Here is a 15,690-nt window from a genome sequence, read left to right on the forward strand (position 1 = left end):
TCATGTTCCATGAAGATATTTTGTAAATTTCCTACCATAAATATATCAAAACATCATTTTTGATTAGTAATGTGCATTGCTAAGAATTTTATTTGGACAACCTTAAAAGCGATTTTCTCAGTATTTTGATTTTTTTTTTTTTTTTCAAATAGTTGTATCCCAGCCAAATATTGTCCTATCATAACAAACCATACATCAATGGAAAGCATATTTATGGTGTACAAAATACAGGTTTTGTGGTCCAGGTCACATATTTCTTATTATTGTTAACAATAATTGTATCATTGGATTTCTTAAATATACAGTACTTATGCTACTACTACTACTATTAATAATAATGATACATATAATAGTTGTAATAGTAGTAATATTTATTAATTTTTTTATTATTTCTTTTTTTATTATAAAGTCTAAAAAAGTACTATAGTATATTATTATTAAATTTCTTACATTGATGATAATAAATATTCACCTTATCTGCTTGCTGAGATTTGAACATCTCTGCATCTCTGCGGGGGTGGTCTGACCTGTTCGCAAATAGGGGCACCTCTTTCTCCTGTTTTGTTCCCTTTGGCAGTCTTACTGGGTTCCAGCATTCCTGTGTGAAGGCTGTGTGTTATACAGCTATCCAGCCGTCTATAGACACCCACAGAATGTTCTATTTGGCATCAGCCAGACGCATGCGCTCATGGTCCACTGCCCTCCATCTGCTCATTTACCCAAAATAGAACCATAAAAGTTTTCTACTGAAAGATTTTTATAATTGTTACACAGAGAACTTGAGATGAAAAACTGGAATGTGTCTTTTGGCAATTTTTGTGAGATGCGGAATATGATATCAGGCTCCATATCTGCATGTGTATGTCTCTGTATATATGTGTGTGTGTGTGTGTGTGTGTGTGTGTGTGTAAGGCACTCTTAAGTGCTGGGGTGTCTCACAGTGCACACAGCTAGATGGTCACTCCACTCAGGCATCGCTACAGAATGACTCTTCCCATGTCTGTTGCTCCTTCTAAAACACTAAAAATTATTTCCAAGAGTAAACATACCAGTGTGAGTCTCTTCTGCCCTTCTCCTTGCTTTACATTAGTGAGTTCAGATGCTTTATGATGTCAGAAATGGCTCCTTCATTACAGCATTTATAAACTAGAAATGGCTTTCAAAGCTGTTTGCGCTGTGGAAAATGCTGTATTTTGTGTTTGACCTTTATATTTTTCCCTTTTCATACTCCACAAAAGGGCCTGAAAGATATTTACTGAATGTGTTGCTTGTCTGCTGGCTGACCTCATTATGTAAGCATCATTAAAGGCTTTCCAGTGGTTTTGTGATTGAGAGGTTCATCACACATCCTGCTTGTGCAGTGACTGTTCACCAGGTTAGATGCCATATTGAAATGTATGCTAATGAAAACTAGGCTGTGAGGTGTAAATGTACAGTCTTTGAATGGCTTGTGCTATATAAGGTCTAGAATCATGTAATAAAAAATACAAAAACACTCCTAACAAAACTGGTTTGTGGAGTTTGTGTTTACTGAAAGTTATTTTGGGAAAGTTGTTTTGTAAGATGAATAATGCATTGCATGCACTGTACTTCTATCCCTCACAGCTATGTTTTCATTCCTGTCAGAAATTAAATATGGTGCTACCCTGACTAAGCTCTATTACTGATGGACATCCACCTGAATAAATGTATTATTTTACAGGGCTAGTTCATCCAAATATTTCAATTCTGTCATTAACTACTCACCCTCATGCTTTTCCAAACCTGTAAGACCTTTGTTCATCTTCGGAACACAAATGATGATATTTTTGATGAAATATGAGAGTTTCTGACTCTCCATAGACAGTAACACAACTACCATGTTCAAGTTCCAGAAACATAGTAAGGATAGTGTTAAAATATGTGTCCATGTGACATTAGCGGTTCAGCCGTAATGTTATGAAGCTATATGAGAATACTTCTGTGTGCAAAGAAAAGAAAGAAAAAAACAACTTTTTTCAACAACTCTTTTGGGTGAACTGTCCCTTTAATAGATTCTGTGAGATCTTCATCACCATTAGGATCCATATCATTCAGATTAAGATAGCAGTCAAATTATTAACAGATTATTAGGTTGCATGTAAACAATGATTCACGGGGCAACTATTCAGTTAAAAGAGCAACCTGAAATTTCAAAGAATTGCAAATTTGACTATTAATTCCTGTGATTCTCATTGATCAGCTGTAATACCTTTGACTGAACATTTACGTTACACATACTGTCCCAAGCTCTGTAACAAAATGAGTTGTCTTGGATGCATATGGTTTGGCAAATCCTTACAGTAAATCTTAATCCAGAATAAATAACTCATGCCTGAAGACTTGCTACTAAGGGTGAATTGTTTTGGTTTGCAATACAAACTCTGATCGCTTACAATTCCACAAAGAGAGAGAAAAAAAAACACTGCAAAAGCGAAAGGCTGTGATATTGTTAGTTTGAGGGAAAATGGATTCCAAATGCAAATGAGTGTGGTATTAGAGGTGGGCTGAGAAAGAAAAGTGACTTCAGGTTTATGGAATCTTATTTCTTTCTCCCAACTCATTTTCTCTAGGTATGAAGAGTTATTGAGTAGTTTAGACTGTAGCCTAAACTTAAACAGTGGGACTATGAAAGAACTTAGAACATTGTATAGAATTTGTGTCCCTTTGCAAATGATAAGTCCAGTAACGAAATACTGATGAAATAGTATTGTACACGGAGACTCTACCATTTGATCTCACATACAAACTGTAAACTATTGACTTTTTTTCATCTGTTTCTCCTTCTAGTGCAGTAATTAGGACAGACTCTCAGGTTTCTACAGTCATGTGTGATTTCCAAGCTTGGAAAAGTCAACGAAATGAGTGATACATTTAAAAATTCATGGACATTTCTATAGGGAATTGAAATGGTTTTAGTTCTGCTCTGCTTTAAAATATTTAATTGGCTAGATGATGGTTTTTGTAGAGTAAAACGTGCTGAACGTCACCTTGATAAAATCAGTGTGTTAGTTTTATTGGAGACATGTACACTAAACACTAATATCGACTTGATACCTGGCACAAGTAGAAATGGAAGTACATCCCAACAGTCTCTGAAATTACTAAAAAAATCTTATGACTAGAAAACGTCATGAGAAAGAAATGGAAATTGCAGGACTCTCTTTGCATTAATATAGGACATACAGAATCTCTTCATAGGAGTCAAAGGAATTGTTATAAGAGTAATAGTAATTTAAATCCTATGCTTTCCTCCTCAGCCCAAGATCACTAAATTTTAGCTCTGTTTGGCTGGTCTTTTTCAGTTCTTCCACATTTTTCTGTGGTCCAAAAATAAACAGCGTACCCAGACAAATAATAAACTTCTGCCCTAATGATCATTTGTTCTTCTCTTTGTCTTTCAGAGGGATGCCAAAGGCCAGTATTTGTTCGACCTCATCTGCCACCATCTAAACCTGCTGGAGAAGGACTATTTTGGCATTAGATATGTCGATCCGGATAAGCAACGGGTGAGTGTCCCACCATGTGGCTTGCCTAGAACAGTCCAAGGTCAACGGTATTACAGAGCACCAATTCATCATCTCAGCATTCATGTCCACAGCCTTTTTATTAGGAGAAAGCTGCATCTGTCAGGATACTCAAAGTGCCTTTCATTTCTTAGAGCGTATTGGTTGTGAATTGTGATGGCTAATAAGTGATTAATTAATGTGTGTTATGGGTGGGCAGTGTTTGTATTGATCCTGCACCAGTCAGACTGACTTTGAGGGTCATTCTGGAGTAATCAGAGAGTGTCACTGAAAGAGACAGAAGTGATGATTGATGGAATTAACTTGAACTCTAGGCCAGGTTTGAAAACTGTAAATCATTTGAGGGCAGGCCCTCAGACCATTATGTGGCTTAGATTAATAGTTTTTGCTTTAAAGGGCCAGTTTACCCAAAAATAAATATCTCATTATTTATGTCATGTATCTGCAATAATCAAAGCGAGAGCATGTTCTCCATGTTCTCCAAGTTTTCTGAAGGCATATGAGGAACACACTAACCTTCCAGTGGCCCTTAACTGTGTTTCATGCATATAATCGATATATCAGTATGTGTAAACATACAGAATTGCCACTTTGCCTCCAAAATGTAAATATCAAATGAATCTAATTTTAGAAATAGAGGTACTAGAATAGTTCTTAAGGTTCTGTTGTTGATCACAAAATACTGTATTAATGTATAGAGTGATTGTATTTTTTTGTGAAAAGACTTGCTAAAACATCTGTATTTAAATATATATTTACATTTTTTTTAGTATTGTTATATAATATCTAAATGTTTATTCATATTTTAAATTAACTTATTTTTATATTTTTAGTTTTTATATAAAAACAATTCATTATTTTTATGCATTTTGGTCCTTTAAAAAAATATATATTTCTATATAGCTTTAAATTATTTTTATTTCCGTTTTAGTTATTTTAGTAATTCATCTTTAACTTATTTTACATAAATTAGTTGCCAAAGCAACATTTCTACTTTAATTTTTAATCTAATATTTATTTATTTAATTGTATATTTATATCTAATATTCTATTTTAGTTCAGCTTTATTTCAGTGAACAGAAATTATTTTAGTTGTTTTAGTTAACAATAACAACATTGCTTCAAATGTTAAAACAAGACATTTTATTTTAACAAAAAAATATTACAGCAAATGTCACAGCAATTTGAATACTTCAATTTATTTTATGTCAGTTTGCTGCCAAGACAAATGTTCTACTTTTCTAATGTAGGTTTATGTTTTTCATCTAATATTTGTTCATTTTATCAATAGTTATATAATCAAATCTGTTATTTCAGCTTTATATCAATTGGTGAATTTTTATGGCTTTAGTTAACAATAGCAACACTGTTTTAAGTGTTAAAAATACATTATATACTAGCAAATTATTAAATGTTTTAATATTTGGAAATGTGGAACATTAAAATATATCATAATTATATAAAAAATGTTAACGATTCTAGTTGAACATTCTGTATAGCTCCTGTAAGGAAACACTGTCTAGCTCTAGAATTACAGATCTGTGCTGATCTGTGTTCACTAAGTGCAAACCTGACAGCGCACAAGCTTTACGTCCACATTGAGTCTTTTTGACTGACCCCGTTTGGGAGCTTTTCGCATTGAGTGACATAAATAATAATGAGGGCATCTAGCTGATGCTGTAGACGACACACTGAGACAACCTTAGCATCTACTGAGTGCCCACAATTCCCTTTACTATATTCCTAGTTGGCCAAATATGGCTGACAGACCAAAAAGCTTTCAAATCACTATAATCTGAAATCGAATCTAGCCAGATGCTATTTCTAGACATTAGCCTACTGTCACTAAGACCCAAATATACCCTTATTCTCAAATCCAATGGATAAGTTTGGCTGGTTTGGCTTATCTGAGGCTGCACACAATAGCAGTGATAGAATCTCAGCATGACGTCGAAGATGTGCTAATGTTTCGCTCCGGAGAAGAAAGAAATTAGATGAAATGATTAATATATCTCCCCTGCCCCCATCTCACACTGATACTGATATAAAATCTCTGTACATCTACCCACACTGACCACCTGCTCCTGTGTAATTATGTGTTAGATGAAATATAGATGTAATATGTGTGTACATGTGCTCTGTCAGTATACGTTTATGAATGTGTATGTGTGAGTGTGGAAATAAAACTCTCTCCTCTGTTGTTTTAGCATTGGCTGGAGGTCACCAAGTCAATTTCTAAGCAGATGAAATGTAAGTATCATCAGTCAGATCGTATTTATATTGTGCTAGCTGCCATAATGGAGCAATTACGAACAACAGCACTATGGTGACTGTAATGAAGCATGCTAATGGGATTCATGGGTGCTATACATTTAGAAATGGTGCGATCTCAAATAGGAGCTGTCATTTGATGTGATGATGTTGTTCTGACATTCAATGGGTCTGGAAACCTTGTGTTAAACTTTTATATTAGCATCCAGACCAACACACAGTTTTATTGTTATTATTTTAGTCTTTGGTATAAACAGGCCTTTATTGAACACTCACTTTGTATGGTTCTGATCTCAAACAAACTACTGCAAAAACAACTTTCTTAAGGATTGTTTTTTCCATCCTTGAAGCAAGATACATCTACCTGTGAAGCAAAACTGCGTAAGATAAGGTTTGTTTTCACATAATTGTAGAATGTACAAAAAAAAAAAAGTTTCCACATTTAATTGCACTTGCTACTTAAAAGTAAAAACAAAACACATTTCATAGCCTTCGAAATAGATAGCTGAAATTGTGAAACAATGAAAAGAAAGTTTACTTTCATTATAAACAAGCACTCTGTTTAATCATAATTTTCCTGACTTCACAAGATGTGGAACTGTAATCTGTTGAAAATTTTTGAATGTTAAATTCAGCAGCAGCAGGTTTTACAATTGTTTGACCTGCATGATTTGTACTTTGGGGCAGGGGCGTAGATTACGTGGGGGACGTGTGTCCCCCACTTTTATCATCACGGAAATTCGTCCCCCGCACTTTTTCGGGCAAATGTGTTCGTATAGAGGTTTTCAAGAGCTGGTGTGAATAAATATAGATATAAACTTAAAGAGACAGGATAGTCTGCGCATGACCTGATGTTTTTTCGGACCGAGAAGGCGAGATGAACATCACAGAGCGCTAAACACTCAGTGTGTGTTTCATTCATACTCAAAGCCGGAGGGCGCTCTCGCGCAGAAAGACATACCAGGAAACTCCTAATATGGGCAATAGCGTCCAGCTATCCTTGTTTTTGTTTTTGTTTTTTTCAAGTCCAAAAAAATCTCCAGCAGGTGATAAATAAAGTATATGAACAATGCAGTGCTAATTGACATAGCATTTATTGCAGAATATAAACTATTCTGCATTATTATGTGATAAACAGTGTTTGTAGTATATAAACAAATCATTATTATTTGTTATTGTCCAGCAGTTTTCTAAGAAAACTGAAACTGAACTGAAACTGAAATCTTCAGATTTCTAAGCCAATTAAAAGCTACTGTAGAAATTAGAGAAAAATTCAGAAATAATTCTGATATTCTGATTTGCTGCTTAAAAAAGGAAAAAAAGCTTGTATTTTGATAATGTTGAAAACAGCGGAGTATAATTTTTTCAGGTTTTTTTGATGAATAGACAGTTCAGAAGAGCAGCATTTATCTGAAATATGTAAAATGATGTCTTTATCATTACTTTTGATCAATTAAAAAATCCTTGCTAAATACAAGTATTAATTTCTATCATTTATTTAACAAAACAAACAAACAAAAAATTATACTGACTAAGCTTTTGAATGATATAGTGTATAATGTTGCAAAAGCTTTTTATTTCACATAAATGCTGATCTGTGGATCATTCTATTCATCAAAGAATACTGAAGAAAATGACTCCTCTGTTTTAAATATTTATAATCAGCAAATCAGCATATTAAGAATGATTTCTGATTAATGTGACACTGAAGACTGGAGTAATGATGCTGAAAATTAACCTCTGAACACAGGAATACATTACATTTAAAACATGTTCAAATAGAAAACCATTATTAATAGTAAAAATATTTCATAATATTACTGCTTCTGCTGTACTTTGGATCAAATAAAGGCAGGCTTCGTGAGCAGAAGAGACTTCTTTCAAAACAATAAAAATCTTACTGTTAAAAAACGTTTGACTAGTAGGCTATATAGATTACAGAAATGTTATATCGTAATGTTTTATATAGGTGTGTGTGTGTGTGTGTGTGTGTAATTTCTGTTCCCCTCACTTCTAAAAAGATGGCTACGCCCCTGCTTTGGGGTCCAATTGAATCTATAAGGCTTAAACGGTGAAAATTTAGTTTTTGTATTAATTCTCCAAAATATTATTTTGTTATAGTTTTAAAACAGTTACAAATTACTGTATACATAGTGCAATATATCTTAAATTTCTTTTTTTTTTTCTTATCCCACTGATAGATTGTTTCCTGGTATTTAAATAATAAACATCTCAAAATTGTGTTAGATCTGTTTAAACACCAGGAAAAAAAATTGTCAGTGAAAATAAACTTAATTCAGCATATATTCTCTGAAAACAAGTATATTGCATATTCATATATTGCAAAATAGTGTGATGCAATCTTGCTTCTCAAGTAAACTTGTTTTTAAAGATGTTTTAATTAAGGGCGTTACAGTACACATTGTGTATATGTATTATATTAAGGCAGCAAGTTCTCAACCATGTTAATTTTCTCCACACAGCACAACCTCCATTTACCATGTGTCTGCGGGTAAAGTTCTACCCACCAGATCCTGCTGCTCTAAAGGAGGAGATCACCAGGTATGAGCTGCCACAATGAAAGGATTCTGCTTTTTGCATTCAGTACCTAAGTCACATGATTAAATGGCACCTGATTACAGAGCTGGCTTAGTTTCTCACATAAAAGGATAAGAATTCTTTAAGCGTAGGCCTAAAGCTCTGCTTTGATTAAGCATTACAAACCAGACGACAACAAATGTTTGTCAGCACCAGAAAGCCATGCAACTTTGCTTTATACTGGCTTAGAAACATTGTGCTTCTTTTTGCCCATTATGGCCAGTTTGCTATAGAGTGCTGCATTGATGATGTACTTTTGTTAGCCAGCCCATTAATTAATGACACACTAATTACCTTACCCTTTTCCATTGGCTTTTGGATTATTGCAGAAAATAAGCTCTGTGATTGTTAGATCTAAGTCTCTAAGCCAGAAATATTAGATCCAGTCCCAGACACCAGATCTTGTCAGAAAATAGTCATTTTGTCTGATATCCTAAACAACTAGTCAGAACATACTAAGTGATTTTTGTCTGAGGTCCACTTGTAATGCAGTGGCGGCTGCTGGTCTTTCAAAGAGGGGAAGCTCATTTTCGGCCTACATTATAACCCTCTGATGGTCTTCATTTGTAGTGACACTCGGGGTCTTTTTGACCCCAGACAATAACATTTAATTTTGTAATAGAAAAATATTTAAATTTTTTACAAATATAATTTTACTCTGTTCATTTATGTTTTTACTAAACTTTGTACAGTTTTTGGAGGATTTAAATCTTTTAAATTTCTATAAATAAATAAATATTTATTTAAATAGGCTTTTTTTTTTTTTTACAAAAAAAGAAAAAAGCATTTCAGGTAAAATTCACTTCATAAAATACCCAGATTTCTAACTTTCATACATGTGGATACCATTTTTTGGAAAATTCAGTTTTAAAATTGTAATAAATCACTTTAACCACTAGATGGCTATAGTGTGTGTGTGTGTGCGCACATTTTCAATCTGTCTTAGTTACCAATTTAATTTTGTGGTGGTTCTGCATTTTACAAATATCAAGAAATATTGTCACAGTTTGTCTTTCGAATACACTTGAGAAATCCGCGATCATGGGACTGAGCGTGAAACAGCTTCACCGACTTCTTATGGTGCAGACCACTGTCGGTCAAAAGGAGATCGACAGATCCTCCAATCATCATGCGGAAGCCCGGAGTCCGGGCCAGCCGACTCCTCATTCACCTCCAGAGACGCTGAGCGTCCGTGGGCGGGACATAATCGCAGCATTTATCCAATGACCGTCTAGCTTCGGAGCACTGAAAAAACTGTTCAAAGCAGCCCCATTGAAGTCAATGGACGCTCGGCTTCAACAGGGAAATGCACTGTGACGCTACGGGAATATATGAGAAGAAAATCGAGTCAGCCGACATGTACCTGATTAACACAATACATAATACACAATAGTACATATTTGACAGTTGTTGTTTTTTACATTAGAGGGGAAGCTGAGCTTCCCTTCCAGTCTTAAAGAAATCCCCACTGTTGTAATGTCATCAAGATTTTTACATGGAAAAAAACAGAATAGGCTATTTTTCGTCCTGTTTTGACCCTCATTGAAATGCTCTGTTGGAATAGGCATAGCGGATTGTAGATTCGTAAGTAAACACCCACTGCTATGATTGGCTAATAGTTGTGTATGTTTGACAGCCTACATTACTTTCGCCATTACTTTCAGATCCAATATACTGTAGTTGGTACAGCATCGTCTTTCAGTTTCAATATTTTTTACATTCTGCGTCAAATTGTGCCTTGTTTGTAAATGAATCCACGGTTAAATTAAGTTAACAAAGGACCACTTTTTTTTACTGAATTTTGTTTAAAAATAATTCCCCCACTCTTTCCTAATGTTGGGATCAGAAGATAGTAGGGGTGTAACGGTACGCAAAAATCACGGTTCGGTACGTACGTCGGTTTTAAAGTTCTCCACTAAATAAAATACTCTCAGTCTCAAACCAATATCACATAATAAAATATAATAAAAAATATAAATAAATATGATTACAGTGCATCATTAACAATCCCAGATTGTAAAAGTGTAAACAAAGTGTAAAGTGAAGCAACAACAGTTTTAGTTTTTAGACTTGCTCAGATTTCGTTATTGGGTTGGCCCGATCGGAATTAAGAGCAAAGGTCTGTTTTAATGCCGACGGCAGCGACGTTTGAATTACGGTCATTTTTTTCGTAGTTGTAGTGATTTTCACAATCGCGTGATGCCTTTTGAAAACTTTAGAATCAGCTGCAGGGCTGGATTTGCACTGAACGCGGAGACTTCCGCCACTTAATATGTTCGTGTGGAAACACGAAAATGTACCTATGTGCCGCACACAAAATATTGCTTTCGGTCATTCGGTGCACACGTGCACCGTACCGAAAGCCCTGTACTGAAACGGTCTGGTACGAATACACGTACCGTTACACCCCTAGAAGATAGGCAATGCAAAAACTGTTTCCTACAACTTGGCACTAGGGATGTAACGATTAACCACAAGCAAGTTAAAAATCGATTCAAATATGTGACGATTCAAATCAGTTGAGATGCTAAACAAATCACAATTCAATTAGGTGTAGAAATTTATATACATGTATGTCTGAGGGGAACTTACTGTCTTTAGAAAAGTTTAGATTCTATTTTTACTTTTCATCTTGCGTCTGTAAAATGCATATTAAAGTTCATAACTGCAGCGCTGTTTTGTTTACAGCAGAAACCAAAGAAATGCTTTAAGCGCCACCTACTGGCAGAGAGTGAATCTGCTGTCCCTGTTTCATGCAGATATTTTTTTAGGTATAGTTTTATAAAACTGAAGTCAAACCATTCTGTTTTTGCTTCAAATTTTGAAATTCTACAATCTAATTAAGATTAAAAACGGCTCATGTTGCATGTCTGCAGCATATTTGTTTAGATCATGGTTAAATGCAGTGGTGGCCTCTCATTTTAAATGGAAAGAGCACAGAATAAACCTTATTTTGTTTATATGAAGATATTTCTTTTATTTGTGTTATTTATTTGACATGGGGCTTGTTTAAAATGTTTATTTAGTTTTGTTATTTACATTTACATTACATAACAAATTTTGTCATTTAGCAGACGCTTTTATCCAAAGCGATTTACAGATGAAGACAATAGAAGCAATCAAAACCAACAAAAGAGTAATAATATGCAGGTGCTATATTAGTATATTACAGTGTTATATCTCAGTTTCGCAAAAAGCATTTTGTCCAACCAAAAATAAAAGGACACATTTAAATTCATAATTTGTCTTAAATCTCATTTTGTAAAACAAAATTGTGAATCAAATCCAATCGTGAATCAAATTGTGAGTTGAGTGAAACGTTAAATATAAGAAGATCAAGGGAATTTTGATTTCTCAGTTCATGACCCCTTTAAAACACTAAATATTAACAAGTGCCTATATGACTCTCATCTTGCCATTACTCTCAAGATTCAAAGCTGTTTCTCACTCACTGCTAAGGAAAGATGTATGGTCAGTGACTCCTAACAGATTCCTCTGAATGATACATGATTAGCCTCTAGCAAGCAAAGTCTTGGCCAGCATCACAGTGTCTCTCTCCACCTCTTTCATCCCCTCTCGATCAGTCTGTAATGGGGTCACCCAGAAATTCACCCACCCGACCTGGAGATCTTTTGATACAGTGCTTCTTATAACTTAATGAGGGGCCGCATTAATGACAATGTGTGCATATAAGTAGCAGACATTAAATACTTTGACATATGGGCACTTCGCAGTGTGTTCAAGTATACCATGATGTGTGGAGTAGGGGGAGATGCTAGTGTTTAGTGTACTGTGAAATTAAATGCTTGTGGGGAACGCAAAGTAATAACTCACGCTGAAATGAGAGGAGAAGCTGAAAAGAGACGTGAAACAAGAGGATGACAGAGTTGAAGACAGGAAATTAGATGAGAAAGAGGCAGGTAGACAGAAGGAGCAGGAAGACTAATGAGGGAGATGGCTGAGAAATAGAGGGATTAAAGGACATCATTTGGAGTGAATGGAAGAATTAGCATAGTCCCTGTAAAAGAAAGAAATGCATCCACCTCAAGGCAAGGCAATGGAGTCACAGCAAAAAAAAAAATAAAGTGATTCTGTCTCTGCACAAAGCAGCATATGATACTTTCATTCTTTAACATCACATCATGCATTGTAAATTGTTATGTTGTATCTAAATGATGGCTAATAATATATTTTAATGATATAATGCTATATGTTTGACATATCAGCATCTTTCAACATATCAGCATCTTTCAACGTACTGCATAAAAGTTCATGTTGAACTTATTTTCATAAATATGTCTTAGTGAAGTATTATAGAATAAAGTTGTTGGTATTTAATACCTTTAAGAATTTTAGGCAGCAACAGATAAACCTGTCTGAAATTATATGATATTCAACTTTTTGAAGTCTTTGATTAAATCTTTAGTTTAAAATGTCAACATTTTAAAATGTTATTTTATTTTATATTTTTATGTGCTATACTGATATTTAATATCATTTATAAAATGTTTTACCCTTTTCTTTACATTTTAAACTTACAAGCATAAAAATGTCACTTAATAATAACATCTGTCTATAATGTGATAATTTAGTATTATTATGTTTGTGTTAGTAATATATATCCAGTTTTTGTGATTGTTGGATTATTGGAAAATAACTTGAGTAGAGTGCATATTCCACAGAGCAAAAACAAGCATTTCTGCCCAATACTTTGCCATTTAGCTGTTCCTATATTTGGCCTGCCCTTCTCCAGAACCAAATGACACTAACACGTAGAGTGTGTTTCCTTAAATGGCAGATTACGGATAAAGAAGGAAGCCGATATGTAGGCCAGAAATTGACTGGTGGCTACAGAAAATGCCATTTAGCTGCTGTCACCTAGAGAGAATTCAGGGAACATAATTGTATTTTTAGCTCCTATGGCCTCTTAAGTGAAAAGCTATTAGCTCTAGCTGGGCTGTCCTACTTTGAGAAGTTAAAGACAAGCATGTCGCTCTTTACTCATGGGACATCTGTTGCACTGAAGGTGAGAAGAGCCAAGTACCAGATTGGGACTGGATTGATTTATGAAGAGAAAATGTGACACTGGTGCACGAGGAAGCTCTTGTCTTTATGTAACAGTGCCAAAAAGAAGTTTCTCGTCACATAAAGCAAACAGTAGAATATCCTCTTTCCATTCCATTAAAATCTAATCTATGAGTTCTAAATGCATAATTATAAAAAGTAGCATCTGTGTTTATAACATTATACCGCTGGGAGACAGATGTTAGGTCCAGGGAAAAGACCGTATGGGTTTTGCGTGTTTTTGACTGCTGAAGTATCTCTTTTCCCCAACTTGCCAACTTTTGACACAGCTGTCTGCTTTAGGGCATCTCTTCCCAAAACAACAATCCTGTTCTCAATTCATTCCGGGAGCTCATTTTAACCAAATCAAAGAGAAATAGTCAGCATGTTTTGAGAGCGAGTTGAATCCACATAATCCTACTGTGAAATTTCACATTGCATCTCTGTGTTTGTCGTGATCAGCCCCCATCATTACAGACAAATGGCTTAACATTTAACATTTTGTTTACATAGTCTTACTAAAATGTGAAGGATAATTGAATGCATTTGCATAAGGTATTTTCTCCTGGTTGCAGGTATCTCGTCTTCCTGCAGATCAAAAGAGATTTGTACCACGGTCGGCTCCTCTGCAAAACGTCTGACGCTGCCATGTTGGCAGCTTACATCTTACAAGGTAACACAGAATAAACTTTAACCCTAGAATATCTAATATAAAATCTGCCTGATAACTACCGTTCAGAAGTTTGTGATTATTTTATTCACCAAGGATGCAACTTTTATTCTTTGAGGAGTCCTGATGGATAGAAACGTATCATTGTTTTCACAGAAATATTAAGCAACCTAGCTGTTTTCAACATTGATAATAATAAGAAACATTTGTAGAGCCATGAATAAGCATATTAGATGTTTTCTGAAGGATCATGTGACACTGAACACTGGAATAAAGGCAGCTGAAAATTCAGTTACGTTAGCAGTAATTAATTACATTTTAAAACAAACTGGATACAGAAAACAATTATTTTAAATTGTAAATTACTGTATTTTTTGATCAATTAAATGCAACTTTGGCTCCAAACTTTTATAATGTACTTCTAAGGATACAAAATTAAAATGTGATTTTAATTATTGCATAAATTAAAAATATTAATTTATTATTGAATCTTACTTCTTTCTTTTTTTGCACACTTTTCCTTGAAGTTCCAACATTATTTCAAACCAGGAATAAATAAATGGATGAACTTTTATAGTCTACAGAGATTCGGTCACATGAGAAGGGAATATAGCGGCTCTGAGGGCAGGATGCACAGTAATGTTCTTTGGCAGGTTGGTCAGGGGCATGTTTTGCACGACACTTTTGAATTAAAGATGCACTGTTCCATCACTTCAGTGCACAGAGCAATGGTCAGGACTTATGGATACCAAGTGCAGAAGCAAACGGCATATTTAAAATGCTATTATTTTATGCTAATCCACAAAACCTTACATCTTGCCTACAAAGAGAAAATATGGCTCCCAACACTTCTTCTCACAGAGGGTGTTCATTAAGACAACACATCAACACACTTGTCATCTAAAATGCATCGGAGTAACACGGTTGCATGATGAATGATTGATTTATGTGTCTGCTTTACTGCTGAGGTTGGACTCTATGAATGGTAGCATGATGAAAGATTGATTTTCATGACTACTTTGCAGCTGAGATTGGAGACTACGACCCAGGAAAGCATCCAGAGGGCTACAGCTCAAAGTTCCAGTTCTTCCCCAAGCACTCAGAGAAGCTGGAAAGAAGGATTGCAGAGATTCACAAGACCGAGTTAATGTATGTGTAACCTTTCCCCTGCTTTCTCTTTATGGAAATGTCTCTCAGGAATTCTCTTCTCTCAGCTTTTTGTATATTTCTGTACGTTTCTGTTTTTCAGATACTATACATCAGATTTTCTTAGTGTCCGTGTCCTTAAATAATTTAGTTACTTCATTTAACATTTTTTCATCTTTATTCTGACATTTTACATTTTCAGTAACACTTATTAATTTAATTAATAATGTTAATTTTGGTAACATTAGTTAAGGCATTGATTGTCATGAACAACAAAGGAACAACTTTTTTATTTTTTAGATCTAGGTTATATTTTATAAAAATGCTATTGTTTATTATTAATTGATGTTCATATTTAATACATTACTGTTAATTTATACAACTTAAAATGTTGAA

At 34.6% G+C, this 15,690-nt stretch overlaps 1 protein-coding gene across 2 annotated transcripts in view; it reads left to right on the forward strand.

Annotated features, from left to right (window-relative positions):
* LOC132101424 (FERM domain-containing protein 5) overlaps positions 1–15,690 on the forward strand; it is a 129,800-nt gene that overhangs the window by 87,919 nt on the left and 26,191 nt on the right. For both annotated transcript variants that reach the window (XM_059506375.1, XM_059506373.1), the window contains exons 2-6: positions 3,423–3,527; positions 5,753–5,795; positions 8,300–8,378; positions 14,054–14,151; positions 15,174–15,297. In XM_059506375.1, coding sequence (XP_059362358.1) covers positions 3,423–3,527; positions 5,753–5,795; positions 8,300–8,378; positions 14,054–14,151; positions 15,174–15,297 — 449 coding nt within the window. The remainder of the gene's footprint in view (positions 1–3,422; positions 3,528–5,752; positions 5,796–8,299; positions 8,379–14,053; positions 14,152–15,173; positions 15,298–15,690) is intronic.

Source organism: Carassius carassius, chromosome 23, assembly GCF_963082965.1.
Source record: "Carassius carassius chromosome 23, fCarCar2.1, whole genome shotgun sequence".
NCBI classification, from domain to species: domain Eukaryota; kingdom Metazoa; phylum Chordata; class Actinopteri; order Cypriniformes; family Cyprinidae; genus Carassius; species Carassius carassius.